The following is a 20,669-nucleotide window of genomic DNA, read 5'->3' as shown; positions in this document are numbered from 1 at the left end:
ATAATACTTACTTTACGAAGACATTATATATAATTTATAATTATATCTATGTTTAGTATTTCATTAATATAATACTTAATGGAAGGTAAAAAAGACACGGTCACCAAATAGTCTCTTTCACCTAAAGGTGTAGGTGATGTAAATTTTTGGGGATAATAACTTAGGAGGATAATAATGTTTTCTGTTTGTTCATTTTAGGTTTTTAACGTATTTTTTGTGCATATTACACCATTAAGGTTATTATAACCGTTTACAAATAGTCATTTTAACAGAAGAACCAGTAAAATGGATTATTTCTAAACAATTATAACAACCTTAATGGTGTAATACACACAAAAAATACGTTAGGGGCCTAATATGGACAATCGTGATACGTTATTACCCTCCTAAGTCATTATCTCCGTATGAAACTATAAACCCCTATTGTAAATTTTTACTTTTTAAATAAGAAACTTATAAGTTTTGGGGTTAGTAGTTTGGATGCTTTTAACCTCGGCCTTATTTATAAATGGAAGTGGCGTTTTGTTAATAACAAGGGAGCTCTTTGGGTTTAAATTGTCAAATTTTGTCATGGGGAAGGTGGTGGTTTTTCGGACTATTCGAGAATAGGAACTGGAGGGGGTGTTTGACAAAAGATTGTAGGATCCATTAATCATCTCCATGAGAATGGTTGTATTCCTTTTAATTTCATGTATAGAGTGGTGGGGGATGGGACTCAAACGAGGTTCTAGAAGGATGTTTGGTGCTTAGATATTTCTCTTAGGGAGCGGTTCGGGAGGCTCTTTGTTTTGGCCTTTAATCAAGTTGCTCGAGTAAGTGAATAATGAGATTCGGGGCGATGAAATTTTCATTGGTGTCAGGGGATTATAGGAGGGGCTGAATCAACCCAATTTGGTTATCTTGTGGAGATATTAAATCCTATTCGCATAGGGGAAAATGTCGGATAAGTGGTCTTGGGAGCTTGAATCGTCGGGTATCTTTACTGTTAAATCAGCACGAAATTTGGTTAATGATATGACGCTTCCTATGGGTAGTATGCCTACTAGGTGGAACCATTTTGTCCCTATCCATGATGTGGTTACAAAATCCAATCCGACCTTAATTTGTTCTTCTCTTTAGCTCCTTGCTAGAGGTTTTGTTTTGCTAAAGGTTAACTAGATGATATGGTTACAAAATCCAATCCAATCCAAACTTTTCTACTTTTTATTCTTTTTAATTTCAACAACTTTATATGAAATACACATATAAAAATAAATAATAAAAATCTTAAAAATATATATTCAAAATAATAAATACTAAAAATCTTAGGAGGGTAATAACGTTTCCTGTTTGTCCATTTTAGGTCCCTACGTATTTTTTGTGCGTATTACACCATTAAGGTTATTCTAACCGTTTACAAATAATCCTTTTAACAGGAAGAAACCGGTAAAAGAGATTATTTCTAAACGGTTATAGCAACCTTAATGGTGTAATACACACAAAAAATACGTTAGGGACCTAATATGGACAAACATGAATCGTTATTACCCTACTAAGTCATTATCCCAAATTTTTGGCACGAAACTTTTACCATCCCGGCGGGCACCTGTCACATGCACTAGGATGAAAGTGGGTCTAAAATTGGATTGGTTTACCGGACCCAAAAAACCAGGAACAAGAAATAGACGAATTATAAGAATCGAGAACCAAACTGGCAGGTAACTGGTTCTGGTTCTGTTCCGGCTATTAAACCTGGTATAGGGGGTATGGAACCAATTGGAACCAAAAATTGATAATTGGAACCAGATTTATGTATTAGACCCGAAAATAACCGAAAACCCAAAAATGGAACCGGAAACCCGAAATTTTAAAGAAAAAAATATATGTTGTGACCCCGAATACTTGTAAATAACAAGAAAGAAGACCATTGCTCGACAAGTTATAAAATCTTCACTCATGGGGTTAGTACATCTCGTGCAAAAGAACGATCTATCAAAAAAATGTTATAGAAAAAAAGATTTGATATATCATTTTTGGAGGGTTGTAAGTAACTCAATACATATCCAAATAAGGTGTTTCTGGAGTCTATAACTATTGTTAAACATTGAACTACGATTTTTAAGAAAATCAACCCGAACGAACTTATAACAAAGTAGACATGACAGTTTAAAGCTAACTAAAAGTTCAGCAACAATGATTCCCGAAACCCAAAAGCCATGGCCAAACTATCAAAATCAGTTTCAATCACATCATTATCAACACCAATAATTCCAACCCCAACAAACCTATAACCATTTTTCAGGTTCTCAAGAATACAACCAAATATCCAGTTCTTACTAACTAGAGCCAAATTCACTTTAAATTCCTAACACTTCGCATTTTCATGAGTTTGTAAACGAAAATCTAGCGACTAAACCAACCATCATCTCAAAATCTAAATGATGAGTTTGAAGAGGAAATCGCAACCAATAATAGAAAACAACACAATCGATGAGAAATTTACGCCACGATTGAAACGATGACCATGAATTGAAATAGAGGAATTAGTGTTAGCCAAAGCATTTATCAACACTTTCGATGGACTATGAAAAAGCCAACCATCAACGATCTTATGCATTTTGGGAGTCGGTGGTGGAGGATATCAAGCTGCGAATATGTTGTAGTGATCTTAATATACACCAACTCAACTCCAAATGGAAGGATTTGCAGACAAAAGTTAACAAGTTCAATTGCATCTACAGCAACAAATGCAACATGCATGTAGCACCTGATTCCTGGTACGTGGAAATTTGTATAAGTGTTTGCATTCTTAGCCTTGTGCTCGGCGAGTTGTAGGCCCGACTCGCCGAGTAGAGTCGGGACCCGGGACACGTTTTAAGTGGGCGACTCGGCGAGTCCATATTAAGGACTCGGCGAGTCACCGCTGTTGGATGAAACCCTAAGTTTCAGGGGTTTGCACCCTATTTAAACCCTCATTCCGCCCCAATCTTGCCCCCATTCACCCTCATAGCCCTATATCTCGTTCAAGCTTTGTTTCCTTGTGAGTTTGAAGCATTTGGTGTGTCCTCTTGAATTTTTGGAGTGGGAAGAAGAGTAGATCAAGAAGAAGAGGAGGAGGTCGGGCATCTTTGAGCTATCTCAGTGTGTTTCCTAAGGTATAACTCGTTTTCCCCCATGTTTTCATTGTTATTGTCCCTTATAGCTCCATTAAAGTCCTCTTTGAACCATTTCCAAGCTTGTGTATGTTTCAGGGTTTGTAATAAGCTGATTGACCTTTAGATCTAGGCATGGTTGAGCTCCAGGAGCTCAGATCTACTGTCTTTTTGGAACCATATTGCATGAAAGCCCTAGATCTACCCCTTTTGGTGCATTTTGGACCTTAAAACCCTCATGGTTGTCTATTTACACGTAAAGTTGGAAACTTTACGTGTTAATCAAGCCCCATGATCATTGATCTATGTATGGCATGAGCTGGATTCAAGCAGAATCGACCATATAGTAATTGCATGGTAACGACTCGACGAGTCGTTCATCTGACTCGGCGACTCGGTTCGCGAGTCTCCGAGTTTGTCCCTTTTTCATTGTGTCGAGTGGAGTAGTGAGTCCTGAGTGGACTCGGTGAGTTGGAAGCCGAACCCACCCATGAAGGAACTCGGCGAGTCAAGGCCCTAACTCGGCGAGTTTAAGGCAATCTTCTTAGATCAAGAACAGACTCGACGAGTTGTTCATACAACTCGGCGAGTCACAGCATAAAGTGTTCATCGGATGAAGATGAACTTGGTGAGTTGTTCATACAACTCGGCGAGTAGGATGAAGCTTGGACATCAGTTTAGAAGGAGAACTCGTCGAGTCAACGCCTAACTCGACGAGTAGAGACGGGATACAGGTCAATTGATTGAATAGGAACTCGGCGAGTTGGGTCAACTGAAAGTTGACTCTGACCTTGGCTTATGACTTGGTCAGGGGTAAAATGGTCATTTTACCCCAAGGGACAGTTAGCAGTGATTGATTGAGTGTTTTGTGGGAATTATAGCCGGAGGATTTCCGGAGCAGCAGCAGCAGCAGGCAGTTAATTCCCATACAGATCAGCAGCTACGTCAAGGTGAGTTACCTTCCAGTAGCGGTGGGTCTTCGGCCACAATGCCGGCCCACCAGTAGGAGTTGTATGTAGATGATTGTCTCTGTGATATTCATCTAGGGATTACTACTACCTGTGTTATGTTTATGTACTAGTGACAGTAAGGGGAGATAATCCCCAAGATATCCGGTCGGTAGGGCCGAAGGGGTAGTTATACCCAACCATGCTAGATAGATTATGATATTGTGATACATGTTATGTGGTAGTAGTAGAGGGGAGAAATAGTTCCCCAGTATCCGGTCGAGAGGACCGAAGGGGAGGCCAGCACCCAGATATGCTAGGCAGTATCCGGTCGAGAGGACCGAAGGGGAGGCCAACACCTAGATATGCTAGGCAGTATCCGGTCGAGAGGACTGAAAGGGGAGGCCAGCACCCAGGTACGCTAGGCAGTATCCGGTCGAGAGGACCGAAGGGGTAGGTCGGGCACCCAGATATGTCTGACAATATATGTATGCTATGTGATTATATGGTATGTGGTACAGTGGGGGAACTCACTAAGCTTCGTGCTTACGGTTTTCAGTTTTGGTTTCAGGTATCTCTTCAACTAAGGGAAAGGAGTCGGCGCGGTAGCAGCATGTCACGCACACTCTTGTTTTCTGCACTAGGGATTTTCTGGGATGTACTCTGAAATATACTATGTTATTACCGGTTTTCAAACATGGAGTATTATTATGAAGGCTTTGTAATGATGTTTTTATGAATTAACCTAATTTAAAAATGAAATTTTTTGCTGGTATTTTTGGGATGTTACAAGTTGGTATCAGAACCCTGGTTTGAGGGATTCGGACGCACCTTCGGGGGTGTCTGAACTCAAATCGAGGGATTAAAAGATTTTGAAAAAGAAAATGTTTTCCAAAAGGATAAGTAAAGTGTTTTAAGATGGAACAAAGTGTGTGATGTGCGCGACCGGCCGAGCTCAAGTAAGTATTCCCCAAAGTACCCATACAAGGTTATATTGTGTTTATCAGTTTCAGTAGAACAACATGCTAGAATAGGACTAAGGATCTAAGAGTGATGCCTTATGTGCCTGCTTTATGTGCTCCAGTGTATGAAAATTGCATGCTAGAATTGAGTAGACAGCAGTAGGATAGCCTGTTAGGTTATGCCTGATAGTATGAGTTTAGCTCTGTATGCTAGATCAATTTCTCTCTATGAGAGCGGATTTGTTTGAGAGTGTTCCCTTAGTTCGAATGCTGCTTGCTTTGTGCCTTGTGGGACTCTGATTTTTGGGAGTTAGCCATTAGGTGAATACGTCACGTCACATGTGATCAGGGTTGAATAATCTTAGAGTGTTGGAATTGGCCCTATTGCGCATCTCTCGTTTGAGTCTAACCGTTGTAGAGATGAGCCTATTACTCGAAGGATTATCCGAGCCTCACCACATGTGATGGTATTCAGGTAATGGTTAATTGGCACTACTAAGAGGCCTTCAACAGCTGAGGACCTGGTAGGGTGGAGCCTGAGATTTCCCTAGGGCAAGCCTAGGATGAGTATAGCATTGATCAGCCGTAGTGGAAGGGATCTGGTGGAGTCGAGGCAGTCCTTGAAGAAGGTACGGATAGATGTGGAAGGTAGTATGGGCCTGTACTACTGAAAGCAGAGGATCCGTACCCGAACCAAGGGAGGCCAAGATAAGACCAGGGAACTTGAATTAGTTGTGATCCCTCAAGAGGTATCAGTATCACTAACGATTGTTATTGCAGAATGGTGGTACTACGATCGAGGCTGATAGATGGCGGTTCAGGAGAGGGGTCAGGTTCGGGATCAGGTTCCGAGCCAGTAGATGAGGGACTACGCGAGTTCATCGCGTCAGAGATCACCAGGGGCATCCTTGAGTCGACCCCCATTATCTTCGGGTCGATCAAGGAAGGGATCATCGAGTTGATGGAAGATCGCCTCCGGGCGTTCAGGAGCGACATGGCATCTAGCCAGTCGGGATCTCGCACACTGTCCTTTAAGGACTTTCGGGGCAGTGGTGCGCCGGATTTTCATGGGGCGAAAGACCCCATTGCCGCCAGACGATGGATTGCAGACATCGAGTCTGCACAGATGACTAGCTTCTACCCCGAGGGGTCGAAGGTGAGGTATGCAGCAGGGTGTTTACGAGACCGAGCTCGAGACTGGTGGGAGTCAGTGGGTGACTCGTTGGGAGCCTCAACGATCGAGGCTATGACTTGGTCGGATTTTGTGACCAGATTCAGGGTAGAGTTTGCACCGGCTGTCGAGCTTCAGCAGCTGGCCAGGGAGTTTTTGGACATGAGGCAGACGACGGAGACTGTGGCGGAGATCACCGCCAAGTTCCGGGAGAGGGCGTTGTTGGTGCCCCAATATGCGGGTGATGAGGACATGAGGAGGAACCGCTACCATGACATGCTCCGAGCTGATATTCGGGAGCACGTTTGTTTTTCAGTTTGCCCCACCTTGGACTCTATGATTGCCAGGGCGAGGGAGAGGGAGATAGATTTGGAGCACATCCGGGAACGGAAGGCAGAGGAGGGACAGTCAGGAGGGGCTTCGGGGAAGAAGCCCAAGGGATCAGATTTGGGGCCAAAGGGCCAACAGGGACGAGGCCGCTGCAGGAAATGCGGCAAGTCGCACGAGGGGGCGTGCAGGTTGGGATCATCAGGCTGCTATAAGTGTGGCAAGTCTGGGCACTATAGCAGGGATTGCACTGCTCCGGCAGCAGTTATTCAGACGTCTGAGTTTCTGTGTTTCCACTGCAACGAGAGGGGCCACAAGAAGGCCAATTACCCCAAGTTGACAGTTACAGCGCCAATGAAGGCGCCAGCTCCAACGACCCTGCGGATCACAGATGGCCGGCAGGGCAAGGCAGAGGCTCCAGTGGTGAGGAGTCGGGCATTTCAGCTGACCGTCGAGGAGGCACGCGCAACACCCGATGTGGTGACGGGTATGATTCTTTCCCTCTCATTTATTTATATGATGTTATGATATTGATATGTGCTCGGTATATGTATATATGTGTTAGGATCGTTCCATGTGAACGGTATCCCAGTTCAGGTGTTGTTCGACTCGGGTGCTACCCGATCATTTGTTTCCCTTGCGCTTAGCAAGAAGTTTCCTGAGTCTTCGGGCATGTTGGATTGCCCTTTGGAGGTGGAGATTGCCGATGATCGATCGGTGCGGGCGTCATCAGTATTCAGAGATTGTGTTCTAAGGTTATTCGAGGAGCGCTATTTGGTGGATCTGGTTCCCATTCCGTTGCGAGGGAACAAGGTGATTATAGGCATGGATTGGTTGAGCCCTAATGGGGCGGTGATAGATTGCGCACAACAGCTAGTGCGAGTCAGGACCCCAGGTGGGGGAGAGTTAGTGATTCATGGCGAGAGGCCGCAGTGTGGACCTGCAGTATGTTCAGCAGCGAGGCTAGACGCTACCTTCAGCAGGGATGCGCAGGATATGTCGCATACGTGATGGATACCCGGGAGGCGGGTAAGGCGATAGTGAGCGAGGTTCCGGTGGTGCGAGATTTTGCAGATGTCTTCCCAGAGGAGCTTCTTGGGATACCTCCGGAGCGATAGGTGGAGTTCAGGATTGACCTCATTCCTGGTGCGGCTCCGATAGCCAAGGCACCATATCGGTTGGCTCCTCCTGAGATGCAGGAGTTGTCTATGCAGCTGCAGGAGCTGCTAGACAAGGGATTCATTAGACCAAGTAGTTCACCCTGGGGAGCCCCGATTCTGTTTGTGAAGAAGAAGGACGGGTCGCATCGGATGTGTATAGATTATCGGGAGCTGAACAAGGTAACGGTAAAGAACCGTTACCCACTCCCGAGGATTGATGATCTCTTTGATCAGTTGCAGGGAGCATCTTGGTTCTCCAAGATCGATTTGCGTTCAGGCTATCATCAGATGAGGGTTAGAGAGGAGGACATACAGAAGACCGCGTTTCGGACGCTTTATGGCCATTATGAGTTCGTGGTGATGCCGTTTGGGCTCACCAATGCTCCTGCCACGTTCATGGACCTCATGAACCGCGTGTGCAGGCCGATGCTGGATCGGTCTGTGATAGTTTTCATTAACGACATCTTGGTTTATTCCAAGACACAGGAGGAGCACGAGGAGCATCTGAGAGAGGTTTTGGAGACCCTGAGGAGGGAGAGCTTGTACGCCAAGTTCTCCAAATGTGAGTTTTAGTTGCGCGAGGTGTAGTTCCTTGGACACCTCGTCAACTAGAATGGGATTTCAGTAGACCCGGCCAAGGTGGAGGCCGTGATGAGGTGGGAGGTTCCGAAGTCTCCATCCGAGATTCGGAGTTTCCTAGGATTGGCAGGATACTATTGGAGATTCATTCGGGATTTCTCCAAGATAGCCGTACCCCTGACACGATTGACTAGGAAAGCCGTGGTCTTTCGATGGGGGCCTGAGCAGTAGGCAGCGTTTGAGACTCTGAGGCAGAGATTGTGCGAGGCGCCAATCTTAGCCCTGCCCGAGGGCGTGGAGGATTTTGTGGTATATTGTGATGCGTCGATCTCAGGCCTAGGTGCAGTATTGATGCAGAGGGGGCATGTCATTGTTTATGCCTCGAGACAGCTGAAGCCTCACGAGGCGAACAACCCGACGCATGATTTGGAATTGGGGGCGGTGGTTTTCGCTCTCAAGATTTGGCGGCATTACCTCTACGGGGTTCGGTGTACCATTCACACGGACCACAAGAGCTTGAGGTACCTCATGGATCAACCGAATCTGAACATGAGGCAGCGTCGGTGGTTGGACGTGGTGAAGGATTATGATTGTGAGATCCTTTACCACCCAGGAAAGGCCAATGTGGTAGCCGATGCGCTTAGCCGCAAGGCGGCGCCGATCAGAGATATTTGCATGAGGATGACTGTGGTGACTCCCCTGTTGGAGCAGATTCGGGAGGCTCAACAGGAGGCTATGAAGGAGGAGCATTGGAAGAGTGAGCGAATAGTGGGTCAAGTCACCTCCTTCGATTATGATAGCCTGGGGTTATTGACACTACACCGTAGGGTGTGGGTGCCGTATCATGGAGGCGTGCGCCAGATCGTGATGGAGGAGGCGCACAAATCCCGATTCTCTATTCATCCAGGGGCGACGAAGATGTATCGGGATCTTCGCCTAGATTATTGGTGGCCCTGCATGAAGCGGGATGTGGCGTGGTATGTCAAGCGGTGCTTGACCTGCAGGAAGGTCAAGGCCGAACATCAGAGACCGCATGGTTAGATGCAGCCGTTGGATATTCCGCTCTGGAAATGGGAAGATATCACGATGGATTTTATCACGAAGCTTCCCAGGACTGCGCGTGGAGTAGATTCGATTTGGGTCATCGTGGATCGATTGACCAAGAACGCCCACTTTATTCCGATCCAGGAGAGCATCTCGGCCGAAAAGTTGGTTGATATCTACATCAAGGTGATAGTAGCGCGACACGGGGTGCCAGTGTTGGTGATATCAGATCGTGATGTGCGGTTCACTTCCAGGTTTTGGAATAGGTTTCATGAGGAGTTGGGCACTCGTTTGCATTTTAGCACCGCTTTCCACCCGCAGACGGATGGTCAGAGCGAGCGGACCATCCAGATTTTGGAGGATATGTTGCGGGCATGCGTGCTAGATTTCGGTGGTAGCTGAGATACCTATCTTCCCTTGGCTGAGTTCTCATACAACAACAGCTACCACACGAGTATTGACCGTCCTCCATTCGAGTTGTTGTACGGTCGGAGGTGAAGGACCCCGATATGTTGGGGTGAAGTTGGCCAGAGAGTCATGGGGAGCACCGAGGTGGTGCTCAAGACAACCGAGAGGATCCAGCAGGTTCGGAGCAGGCTTCAGACTGCTCAGAGTCGGCAGAAAAGTTACGCCGACAAGCGTCGATCCAACTTGGAGTTTCAGGTCGGGGATATGGTTCTCCTGAAGGTGTCGCCTTGGAAAGGCGTCATTCGATTCAGGAAGCGGGGCAAGTTGGTCCCGAGATTCATTGGACTGTTCAGGGTTGTAGCCCGGATGGGCAAGGTAGCATATAGGCTGGATCTGCCAGTCGAGCTCAGCCAGATCCACAACACCTTCCATGTCTCTCAGCTGTGGAAGTGTCTCGTGGATGATTCAGCGGTGGTGCCATTACAGGATATTCAGGTTGATGACAGCCTGAATTACATTGAGCGCCCAGTCGCGATCCTCGACCGGAAGTCGAAGGATCTGAGAAACAAAAAGGTGGAATTAGTGAAGGTGCAATGGCAGCACCGAAAGGGTTTAGAGTGGACTTGGGAGCTGGTGGAAGAAATGATGGAGCATTACCCCGAGCTGTTTCGGGATCGAGCAGCAGACTTCGAGGACGAAGTCTAAAATAAGTGGGGGAGATTTGTAGCACCTGATTCCTGGTACGTGGAAATTTGTATAAGTGTTTGCATTCTTAGCCTTGTGCTCGACGAGTTGTAGGCCTGAATCGCTGAGTAGAGTCGGGACCCGGGACACGTTTTAAGTTGGCGACTCGGCGAGTCACCGCTGTTGGATGAAACCCTAAGTTTCAGGAGTTTGCACCCTATTTAAACCCTCATTCCGCCCCAATCTCGCCCCCATTCACCCTCAGAGCCCTATATCTCGTTCAAGCTTTGTTTCCTTGTGAGTTTGAAGCTTTTGGTGTGTCCTCTTGAAGTTTTGGAGTGGGAAGAAGAGTAGATCAAGAAGAAGAGGAGGAGGTCGAGCATCTTTGAGCTATCTCAGTGTGTTTCCTAAGGTATAACTCGTTTTCCCCCTTGTTTTCATGGTTATTGTCCCTTATAGCTCCATTAAAGTCCTCATTGAACCATTTCCAAGCTTGTGTATGTTTAAGGGTTTGTAATAAGCTGATTGACCTTTAGATCTAGGCATGGTTGAGCTCCAGGAGCTCAAATCTACTGTGTTTTTGGAACCATATTGCATGAAAGCCTTAGATCTACCCCTTTTGGTGCATTTTGGACCTTAAAACCCTCATGGTTGTCTATTTACACGTAAAGTTGGAAACTTTACGTGTTAATCAAGCCCCAGGATCACGGATCTATGTATGGCATGAACTGGATTTAAGCAGAATCGACCATATAGTAATTGCATGGTAACGACTCGGTGAGTCGTTCATCTGACTCGGCGAGTCGGTTCGCGAGTCTCCGAGTTTGTCCCCTTTGCGTTGTATCGAGTGGAGTAGTGAGTCCTGAGTGGATTCGGTGAGTTGGAAGCCGAACCCACCCATGAAGGAACTCGGCGAGTCAATGCCCTGACTCAGCGAGTTCAAGGCAATCTTCTTAGATCAAGAACAGACTCGACGAGTTGTTCATACAACTCGGCGAGTCACAGCATAAAGTGTTCATCGGATGAAGATGAACTCGGTGAGTTGTTCATACAACTCAGCGAGTAGGATGAAGCTTGGACATCAGTTTAGAAGGAGAACTCGTCGAGTCAACGCCTAACTCGACGAGTAGAGACGGGATACAGGTCAATCGATTGAATAGGGACTCGGCGAGTTGGAGAACCAACTCGGCGAGTCGGGTCAACTGAAAGTTGACTCTGACCTTGGCTTATGACTTGGTCAAGGGTAAAATGGTCATTTTACCCCAAGGGACAGTTAGCAGTGATTGATTGAGTGTTTTGTGGGAATTATAGCCGGAGGATTTCCGGAGCAGCAGCAGCAGCAGACAGTTAATTCCCATATAGATCAGCAGCTACGTCGAGGTGAGTTACCTTCCAGTTGCAGTGGGTCTACGGCCACAATGCCGGCCCACCAGTAGGAGTTGTATGTAGATGATTGTCTCTGTGATATTCATCTAGGGATTACTACTACCTGTGTTATGTTTATGTGCTAGTGACAGTAGGGGGAGATATTCCCCAAGATATCCGGTCGGTAGGGCCGCAGGGGTAGTCATACCCAGCCATGCTAGATAGATTATGATATTGTGATACATGTTATGTGGTAGTAGTAGAGGGGAGAAATAGTTCCCCAGTATCCGGTCGAGAGGACTGAAGGGGAGGCCAACACTCGGATATGCTAGGCAGTATCCGGTCGAGAGGACCGAAAGGGGAGGCCAGCACCCATGTAGCTAGGCAGTATCCGGTCGAGAGGACCGAAAGGGTAGGTCATGCACCCAGATATGTCTGACAATATATGTATGCTATGTGATTATATGGTATGTGGTACAGTGGGGGAACTCACTAAGCTTCGTGCTTACGGTTTTTACTTTTGGTTTCAGGTATCTCTTCAGCTAAGGGAAAGGAGCCGACGCGGTAGCAGCATGTCACGGACACTCTTGTTTTCCACACTAGGGATTTTCTGGGATGTACTCTGAAATATACTATGTTATTACCGGTTTTCAAACATGGAGTATTATTATGAAGACTTTGTAATGTTGTTTTTACGAATTAACCTAATTTAAAAAGGAAATTTTTTGCCGATATTTTTGGGATGTTACAATGCATGCAAGCGGGAGGTCAAACGTTGATTTGTTAAAGACGACACATAGTGAGTACCATAAACTCTTTGCCAAAGCTTTTCTACATGTTGCTACATGGGATATTCTGAAACTCCATGTTAAATTGCTTATTATTGGCAAGCACTAATAGACACATCCTTACAACCGGTTAATATCAGAAACCTCATGGATGAAGTCGATCAGGTGACATTCTGACAAAAATAACCAAAAAAGTAGAGGAGACGACAAAGCGATATCAAAGAGATAAACTACACATTTTAGAAGAGGAGTCGGAAAAGAAAGTCGCAGTCTTGGAGGAAGAGTTATGAATGATGAAAGAGAAACGTTTTGATAAATATTTACAGTTTTTCTTGAAGCCACATGACATTTAACTTGAGTGCAACGAAATCCTCACTCACAATTAGGGGCAAACTCATATATAAGAGGCTTAAAAATATTTTATAGGTTTTAATTATCGTATTTAGGATTTTAATTTTCGCATTTAGGATTTTAACTTTCATATTTAGGATTTTAATTCTCGTACTATGGATTTTAATTTTTTTTTTTTTACATTTGTATGTTTTTTAATGATTTTTTTTTAGAATTAGTTTTATTTATTTATTTTATAGTTTATTAGATGTTTTTAAATATATTTTAATAAAAATTGAGAAAGTTAGGAAAGTCCAGAAAAACCAGTTACTTATATAATGAGTTGGGAATGATAGAAAAAAAATAAGAGTGACAGAAAAATTGATTTGACATTTATGTAGCAAAAGGGTTGAAAGAAAATATATTCTCTACTTGACGGTTTGTATAAATTTAAACAAAAATTCCAATCACCTAAAATATTGAAGTCACACAAGCAAACTAAAAACAATTTATGCAAGCTCCAAATCAAAATTGAATATATCTATTTATATCTATATATGTCATGTGAATAAGATATGTTGGATTGCTAGAACTTGTTAGAAAAATTCAAATTAAAATAAAAGACTTTGTTTAAGAGTAGGGATTTAAAGTTTTTATTTCAAACAAAAAGTTAATTTCAAAACCATTCCAAGTAGTTTTGGAGAACTTTTAGCTTTTTAATTTTTATGCCTTATGTCATTTTATATTTTTCAAAAACTTACAATTATTTTTTTAAATATTTCTAAAAAGTTAATTCTAAAACCATTTCAAGTAGTTTTAGAGAACTTTTAGCTTTTAAATTTTTATGCCTTATGTAATTTTATATTTTTCAAAACTTACAACTATTTTTTTTTAAATATTTCTAAAAAGTTAATTCCAAAACCACTTCAAGTAGTTTTAGAGAACTTTTAGCTTTTAATTTTTATGCTTTACCTCATTTTATATTTTTCAAAAACTTATAATTATTATCTTTTAAAAATATTTGTATACAAATAAAAACTAAAACTTTGTTTTTAGCTAGTAGTATATTTTCCTAAAGACTCTTTTACTTGTGGGTCCATTACGAACACATTCAAAGAATCAATATTTTATTAAAGGAGGTTAGGGAAAAATATTTTAATAGTGCAATGCGATTTTTTAGGAATATGGAAATGGAAGCCCCTCCAACCAATCGTATGCCCAACATATGGACTCTAAATCATAATGATCTTTGAGCAATGTGATGATGTTAAGCTTGAACTTTAAATTTCACTTACATGGGTTCTCACTTTGTTACCCATAAGTCCAAATATAAAGAAACTAAAATGTAAAAAAAAAAATAACATACCATCACAACGGCTAACCGGAGGTGTATGGACATCACAAGCTTTAGGTAGTCCCAAAGCGAGAGTTTCATTAATATTTAAACTTGCGGATGAGTGACCACCACTGACCAATACACAAAGACACCGTGGCTCTGACCTGACCACATTGGCTAGTTGCGAGCAACAAGGATGTGATGGGCTCGATGAGTTCCCACTCACATAGTTGAGGCATGGGCTCAAGCTCACTATTGCACTTCTGCACTTCGATGACTCAACCGTGGCTCCATCACATAGCACCACCATGAACATAACCATAATCACAACAAGACCAACTACATTAGCTCTATTTGAAGCCATTTTTGGAGATTTCAGGATGTTAGTGTGGTGGAATGTTTTATCTCTTTATATTTTGATGGAATGTCAAAATGATGATGAATTTATAGGCATTTTGGTGGCCTAATTTCTCCTAATGGGGGAGTTTGTTTTTAGATGTCTTTTATGGAATATGACAACCTTTTTTTTTGTTTTACTGTTACGTTTTAAACCTTGTTTTCATTTTCCTTTAAAACTATATATATATTTTTACCTTACGAAAAGCTATTATATTTTTTACTCCATGAAAAGACCGCAAGATCTTTTGCTTGAACCATAATATTGATAAAAAAAAAAATCCAAAGTAACTGGTCCATTTTCATTCAAATTAATCATTTTGATGTTAAATTAATTAGCAGATTCATACATACGTACATGTGGTATCGGGTGGTATTGTATAACGTTATAAACCATTTATGTATTGCTACAACAAACCCCGGTTTATGTGGTTCATGTAATGAACACTAGTTTTTTGGTTTGTTTTCCAAGTATAAGATTATAAAAATGATTATGTTAAATTAATAGTTATTTTCGTTTGTTTAATTTTAAAAAACCGTGTACTTAGGGTAATTTAGTAAAAGCAGAATATAACCATCATCCTTAAGTGTGACAATAGAAAAGTACTTATTATTTTATGGAATCATCTCTTACTGTAACCGACCAAGTTTATAAAATGTCTTTTTTTGATTTATTAAAGAAAACAAATACTACAATCACACAATCTCTTCTCATAAAAATAACAAATTGCTCGCTACTAATACACACAATCACCTACCAAGATAAAGAAGAAATAAAACTTCTTTAGCACTTGGAAGAACAAAGAATGTAAAATTAATTTAGAAACGTGAAGCTGAAGAAGCCCATGTCACCACAAACAGAACAAACACCAAGAGATGAACTGGTGTTCGTGATTCACTTCCATTTGGTGTCAATCCATCTGTCTTTGACCCTGATCCTACATCCATCAATTCATTTGCTAATTAGCATAGAGAGATAAACTTTAATCACAAATGATCAGTTAATTTAGATGATACTTTATTAATAGTCGGTCAAAAAAATATTGATAAAGGGTAAAAAAGTAAATACCCGATGGAGAATCCGACTCGGTCGGGCTTTCTGGCAATATATCTGGTTCGTTTGTAGATCCTTCAGGGGAAGTAGCCGGGCTAGGTGTAGAAGTTGTACCCGGCCCGTTTGCGGCTAAATAAACAAAATAAACCAAATCAAAATTTGTTGGAATTTTGAAAAGCCCAATAAAAAATATACCAAAAAAAATAAATAAACAAAAACATGCATGGACATTTCATTTTGAAGTGTTAAATTTCCAAACAATCAAAATTACAAAAGTATTACCGTTACACTGGCTGACTGGGGGAGTCTGGACATTACAAGCACCAGGAAGCGTTAGAGCCAGTGTTCGGTTGATACTGATACCGAGTGTGATCCCGTTCCCATTTAGCACTGCGCAAAGGCATTGCGGTTGAGCTTGAACGAGGTTTCCGAGTTGGGAGCAACAGGAAGACGATGGGGTGGATGTATTTCCAGTAATGAAGTTAAGACATGGTGACATACCCATGAGGGCATTGGTGCACCCTGATTGAGCCATGGTTCCACGGCAGATTGAGACAATAAGGACCATGGCTAGAGTCACACTAACCACTTTACAAGCCATTTTGTTTTACTTTCTTTTTCTTGATTCCTGATAAAGAGAAAGTATTTGTTGGGATTTCTTGGTGCAGAAAAAGTTAGAAATCTTTAGGATTATAAATAGTGTGACATATATGAAAAAGGACAAGCTTTAATTTATTGGTATATATAGTTGACCAACTATGGAAATAATTATTCTTTTAAATTAGATACTATATCTAAATAGTAAATTAAATTGGGTTTTATTTTATACATAAAATGTTAAACAATTTCCTTTTTAATTAGATACTACTAAAATTGTTTTATTAAAAACGTGAGTTGAGTTAAAAGTCATATTTAATTTACGCTCAAGTGTTCATTGTTTTATTCAATAAAATTAGACTAATTATTTTTAATAGTAATTGACGCAATTGTGTCGTACATAATAACTTTTATAAAAAAAATGGGGAGAAAAAGAGATCAATCTAGCATGTATTGTCCTGTTATAAAGTTTTATTCGGTTTAATAAACAACCATCTCGATCAATTTTCCATACGTGTAGATCAATCTTTAAATGTATTTCTTAATCCTTTAAACGTTTTTTTTTTTAAAAAAAAAGTTGTTTCTCAACTAAAAAATGACACAATTCGTTATTTTACTTATGGTACTTTGACAAGCAATATGGTCGAAGTTTAACCTAATCTAACTCCAATTCGTTAGCTTAGGTTGGTCACAAACCAACCAATATTCACCTAGCAAAGCCAAAGTAGTTGAAACCCTTATAAATAATCACCAAAAACGGACAACCAAAAAAATTCTTAATATATATTTGGTAACCTAACCTAAAAATTTCCAAAAACACCCTTCATAATCATTGTCATTCTCATGGACAATTGCTAAACGGGCTGTGCACCTCTACACAAAAAGGCAAAAAAAAACCCACCTTTTCAGTTATAAAAAACAATTGCTTATGTGGTTAAACCGGCTCGACAATTTGTGAATTAACGGGCCCTTTTCCAACAAATGATGAAATTCATATTAAAAAAAATGAGACTTAAAAGTGTTTTTGTTTCTGGTGGGGAAGTACGAACCTAAATCTAGGGTTTCTTCATGTTCTTCGATGAACCTTCAAACTACTGTTTAAACATTTATGTTCATGTTTGCTTCCAAGTTGAAGGGGATGGTTGTGGTTGTGGCGGTGATGGTGATGGTGATGGTGATGGTGGTGGTTGTCATAGATGGAGATGGTGGTAGTGGTTTATTAGCTTTGGTCCATGAGGTTTATTAGTTTCATATTTTCCACCAATAAATTAATTTGAGAGAAAATATACTTTTTCAAATTCCATGTGGATACCACGTCAACGCCATGTGTACGAAGATGGTCAGCCTACGTGACATGCCACACAGGACGGTAAAATGTTGAACCTTTATAGTGTCTCAATGGCAAAATGGTGAAAAGTTTGAAGCTTAAGAACTTTATTAGCACGATTAAAACTTCAGTGGCCAAATGGTGACAATTTTGAGACTTTGACGCTAATTTTGAGACTTTCATCGTCAAAAAGTCAAAATTACTTTATTCCCTTTTAAAAGTTCATTTCTCAATTTTGTTTACTTCTTTTATAAATTATTTTCACAAGCCAAAATGTATTTTTATTTATTAGTTGTGTATCCGTGCAATACATTGATGGATAAATTGTCATTGTAAACTAAAAGTTAAATGAATGCATTGGATCCGGTTGAAAATATTTACACTATTAGTGGTAATTGGATCCGACCAATTACAATCAACCAATATATAGTATAAAACAGAAAACTACGAACACATACACTTCCAATTAAAAGTTGAGCAAGAATACATACTTCAAACTTCAAACTTCGTAGTTAAACCAAATACGATATACGTTTTGGTAGTGGTGAAATGTCCAAGATGTTGATGTTAAGTTGGAAAAGTGAAAAACTTTCCACGTAAAATTGAAATACATAATATTACATTGGCATTGGCTTTGACTATTCAGATGATATAACTTACCTTTTATTTTATTTTATTTTATTATTTTTTTTATTTTTTAATCCTAACTCTAGTGATATTACATTTGATTTGTAAATAAAAATAAAATAAAAAGTTTTTGATAAAAAAAAATAAAAAAAAGTAACATGGAGGTGTAATTTGTAAAATTTCAGTTAGATATTATTTTGTAATTGTAACGTCCTCGTTTTAGGGCTAGAAATTTTAGGTTTTTTTGATAAAATTAAATATTTTCTTTAATTTAAAATAAATAAATTGAAATGACACAAATAAATAAATGAAAGTAAATGGTTTTGATTAACAACCATAATAAACCTTATTGCTAATTATATTAAATAAGAAGCCCCCTTAGGAACAACGATCTGTTCCTATCAAACCAAAATGCAAATAATTTGCAAAAACGCGAAAACAAGGAAAATCTATGAGATTGTGTCACCTCAACTTTATATTTTGGATAAGAATTCATCCAAACTTTGAACTACATGATAGTAATCGATGATACATAACAAAATGTTTCATATTAGCAAATAATGTTTTTTTTAACATTTTTATTATGAAAACTTGAATTTAAAAGTGGTTAAGGATGTGGAAAAAAAACAATTATTAAAACCACTTTTAAATCTATATTACCATAACACCCACCAATATAAACTTATTATCTTTAACATATTGCTAATAAATTTAATTTCTAAAGTATATGTGTTTGATTTTTATAAGATAAAATATGTTTTCGCGTTTTCGTAAAATATTTATGTTTTCGCATGAACCTACTATTATATATATATATATATATATATATATATATATATATATATTGTTAATCTATTCCTCTATGTTGCTCCTCCAATGCCTACAACAACCTATAGTAATAAGCTTACTGTCACCAACTCAACACCCACAGATCCAAATACCTCCCTCGGATACCGTAACCCACGTTTTCCTTTTCCACTCTTATGTCTCTGCTTTTATGTTGTGATCAGAAGGGAGGAGACGACAGAGGTGATGCATATATTACGAAGAGAAGAAAGTAAATTAATCACCATGCTTGCCTTACCAGCTTCTTCTATCTTCCACTTTCTTGAAATTGTATAAATTATCAATCTGTTTATATGTGATTTGATGCTTGGTCTCGTCCAAAATTTAATTTTGGTTTTTTTATATACATAATCAGTTGAAAACGAAACGCAATCCTTTATTTAAACCTTAGAAAAGAATCTTTGGTCGTCATTGGTGTTTAGTTCCATCAAATTCTCATTCAAAAATCAGAAAATTTCTTAGCCCTATTGATGTTGCTGTACAAATATGTCGAAATAGAAGAGAGATCGAGTAGGTAAATCATACTGACTTTGCTACAACATCTTTTAGTTTTAGTGTTTATTCTGAACCAACTTCATCTCAATTTCTTTTGTTTTTTGGTTATTTTAACGAATTTATATCATCTTGTAGTTTGAACAGGAGGAGGATTGACATTAATTTCTTGGATTAACATCGTTGGGGATATTAAATAGCCAAATGGTTTTTCGGTCTTTTATACCTTCAGTAATAATGGTTGGGTTGTGTAGGTTAATTTATTAGATTCTGATACAAATATCTTTCTGGTTGGATGAAATGTGCATCATTAAATTACCATGGTTAATGTGTATATGTGTTTATGCGACTGTCACATGGTTATATGATTGATTCTTTATAACTATGGTTCCATTTTTAACAAATTGAAGCTTTTTTTTTTTGGATAAAAAGACAGAAGAAGAGCGAGACCAATTCCATGAACGCATACAGTAAATTCGCCAAAAATCAAGTTCTAGTGCAAGAACTTGATTGAAGATAGTTGTATCCTCTATTCAGACGTCCATATACTATTGCACTAATAGGGACGAATTTATGTTTTAGGACATTGCTTTGCAAGCCTCTATCTTGTTTTTAATCTGGAAATTTCATGTTTATGTTTATTGATAGTGTTTCAATTTGATTTCTATAATATATATTCATATTTATACTGTTGGTTTACACAAGTTATAGCAATCTAAAACAAAAATTTCGTATTTATATTTCGAATTTACAAAAATTTACTTTCGAAATGGATCAAACTCTGTTGAAAAATCATGTTGAGAAACCCAAAAAATTCAAGGGGGCAGATTTTAAACGTTGGCAACAAAAGATGTTGTTCAATTTGATAATATTGCATGTGGATAAAGTGTTGATTGAAGATCCTCCAACCAATCCACTAGCGGGCATTGGAACACATGTTTCTGAATGCTCTTGATGACTCCCTCTATGATATTTACTCTACTTTCATATCTAGTAGAGCAATATAGGAATCATTGGAGATGAAATACAAAACTGGATATGCTTGTTCCAAGAAGTTTGTTGTTGGAAACTTTTTGCACTACAAAATGTTTGATGCGA

General features: G+C 40.0%; 1 protein-coding gene across 1 annotated transcript; it reads right to left on the bottom strand.

Annotated features, from left to right (window-relative positions):
* Positions 1-15,276: 15,276 nt before the first annotated feature.
* On the bottom strand, positions 15,277-16,362 carry LOC145052199 (non-specific lipid transfer protein GPI-anchored 15-like). The gene is made up of 3 exons (XM_079000000.1): positions 15,965-16,362; positions 15,698-15,811; positions 15,277-15,566 (listed from the first exon to the last, which is right to left on the bottom strand). Exons 1-3 carry the CDS (start codon positions 16,281-16,283, stop codon positions 15,448-15,450), a joined length of 552 nt encoding a protein of 183 aa, XP_078856126.1. The 5' UTR covers positions 16,284-16,362; the 3' UTR covers positions 15,277-15,447.
* Positions 16,363-20,669: the final 4,307 nt, after the last annotated feature.

Source organism: Lactuca serriola, chromosome 5 (genome assembly GCF_051521515.1).
Source record: "Lactuca serriola cultivar US96UC23 chromosome 5, Lser_US96UC23_V15, whole genome shotgun sequence".
Classification (NCBI taxonomy): domain Eukaryota; kingdom Viridiplantae; phylum Streptophyta; class Magnoliopsida; order Asterales; family Asteraceae; genus Lactuca; species Lactuca serriola.
Note: the sequence above shows the minus strand (reverse complement) of the source record. Positions and strands in the feature narration are given on the sequence as shown.

Coding starts and splice junctions, on each gene's coding strand:
- LOC145052199 (XM_079000000.1), bottom strand. CDS start 16,283: ATGGCTTGTAAAGTGGTTAGTGTGACTCTAGCCATGGTCCTTATTGTC. Junction 15,812..15,964: donor CCCAGTCAGCCAGTGTAACG/GTAATACTTTTG, acceptor TTGTTTATTTAG/CCGCAAACGGGCCGGGTACA. Junction 15,567..15,697: donor CGAGTCGGATTCTCCATCGG/GTATTTACTTTT, acceptor TGATGGATGTAG/GATCAGGGTCAAAGACAGAT.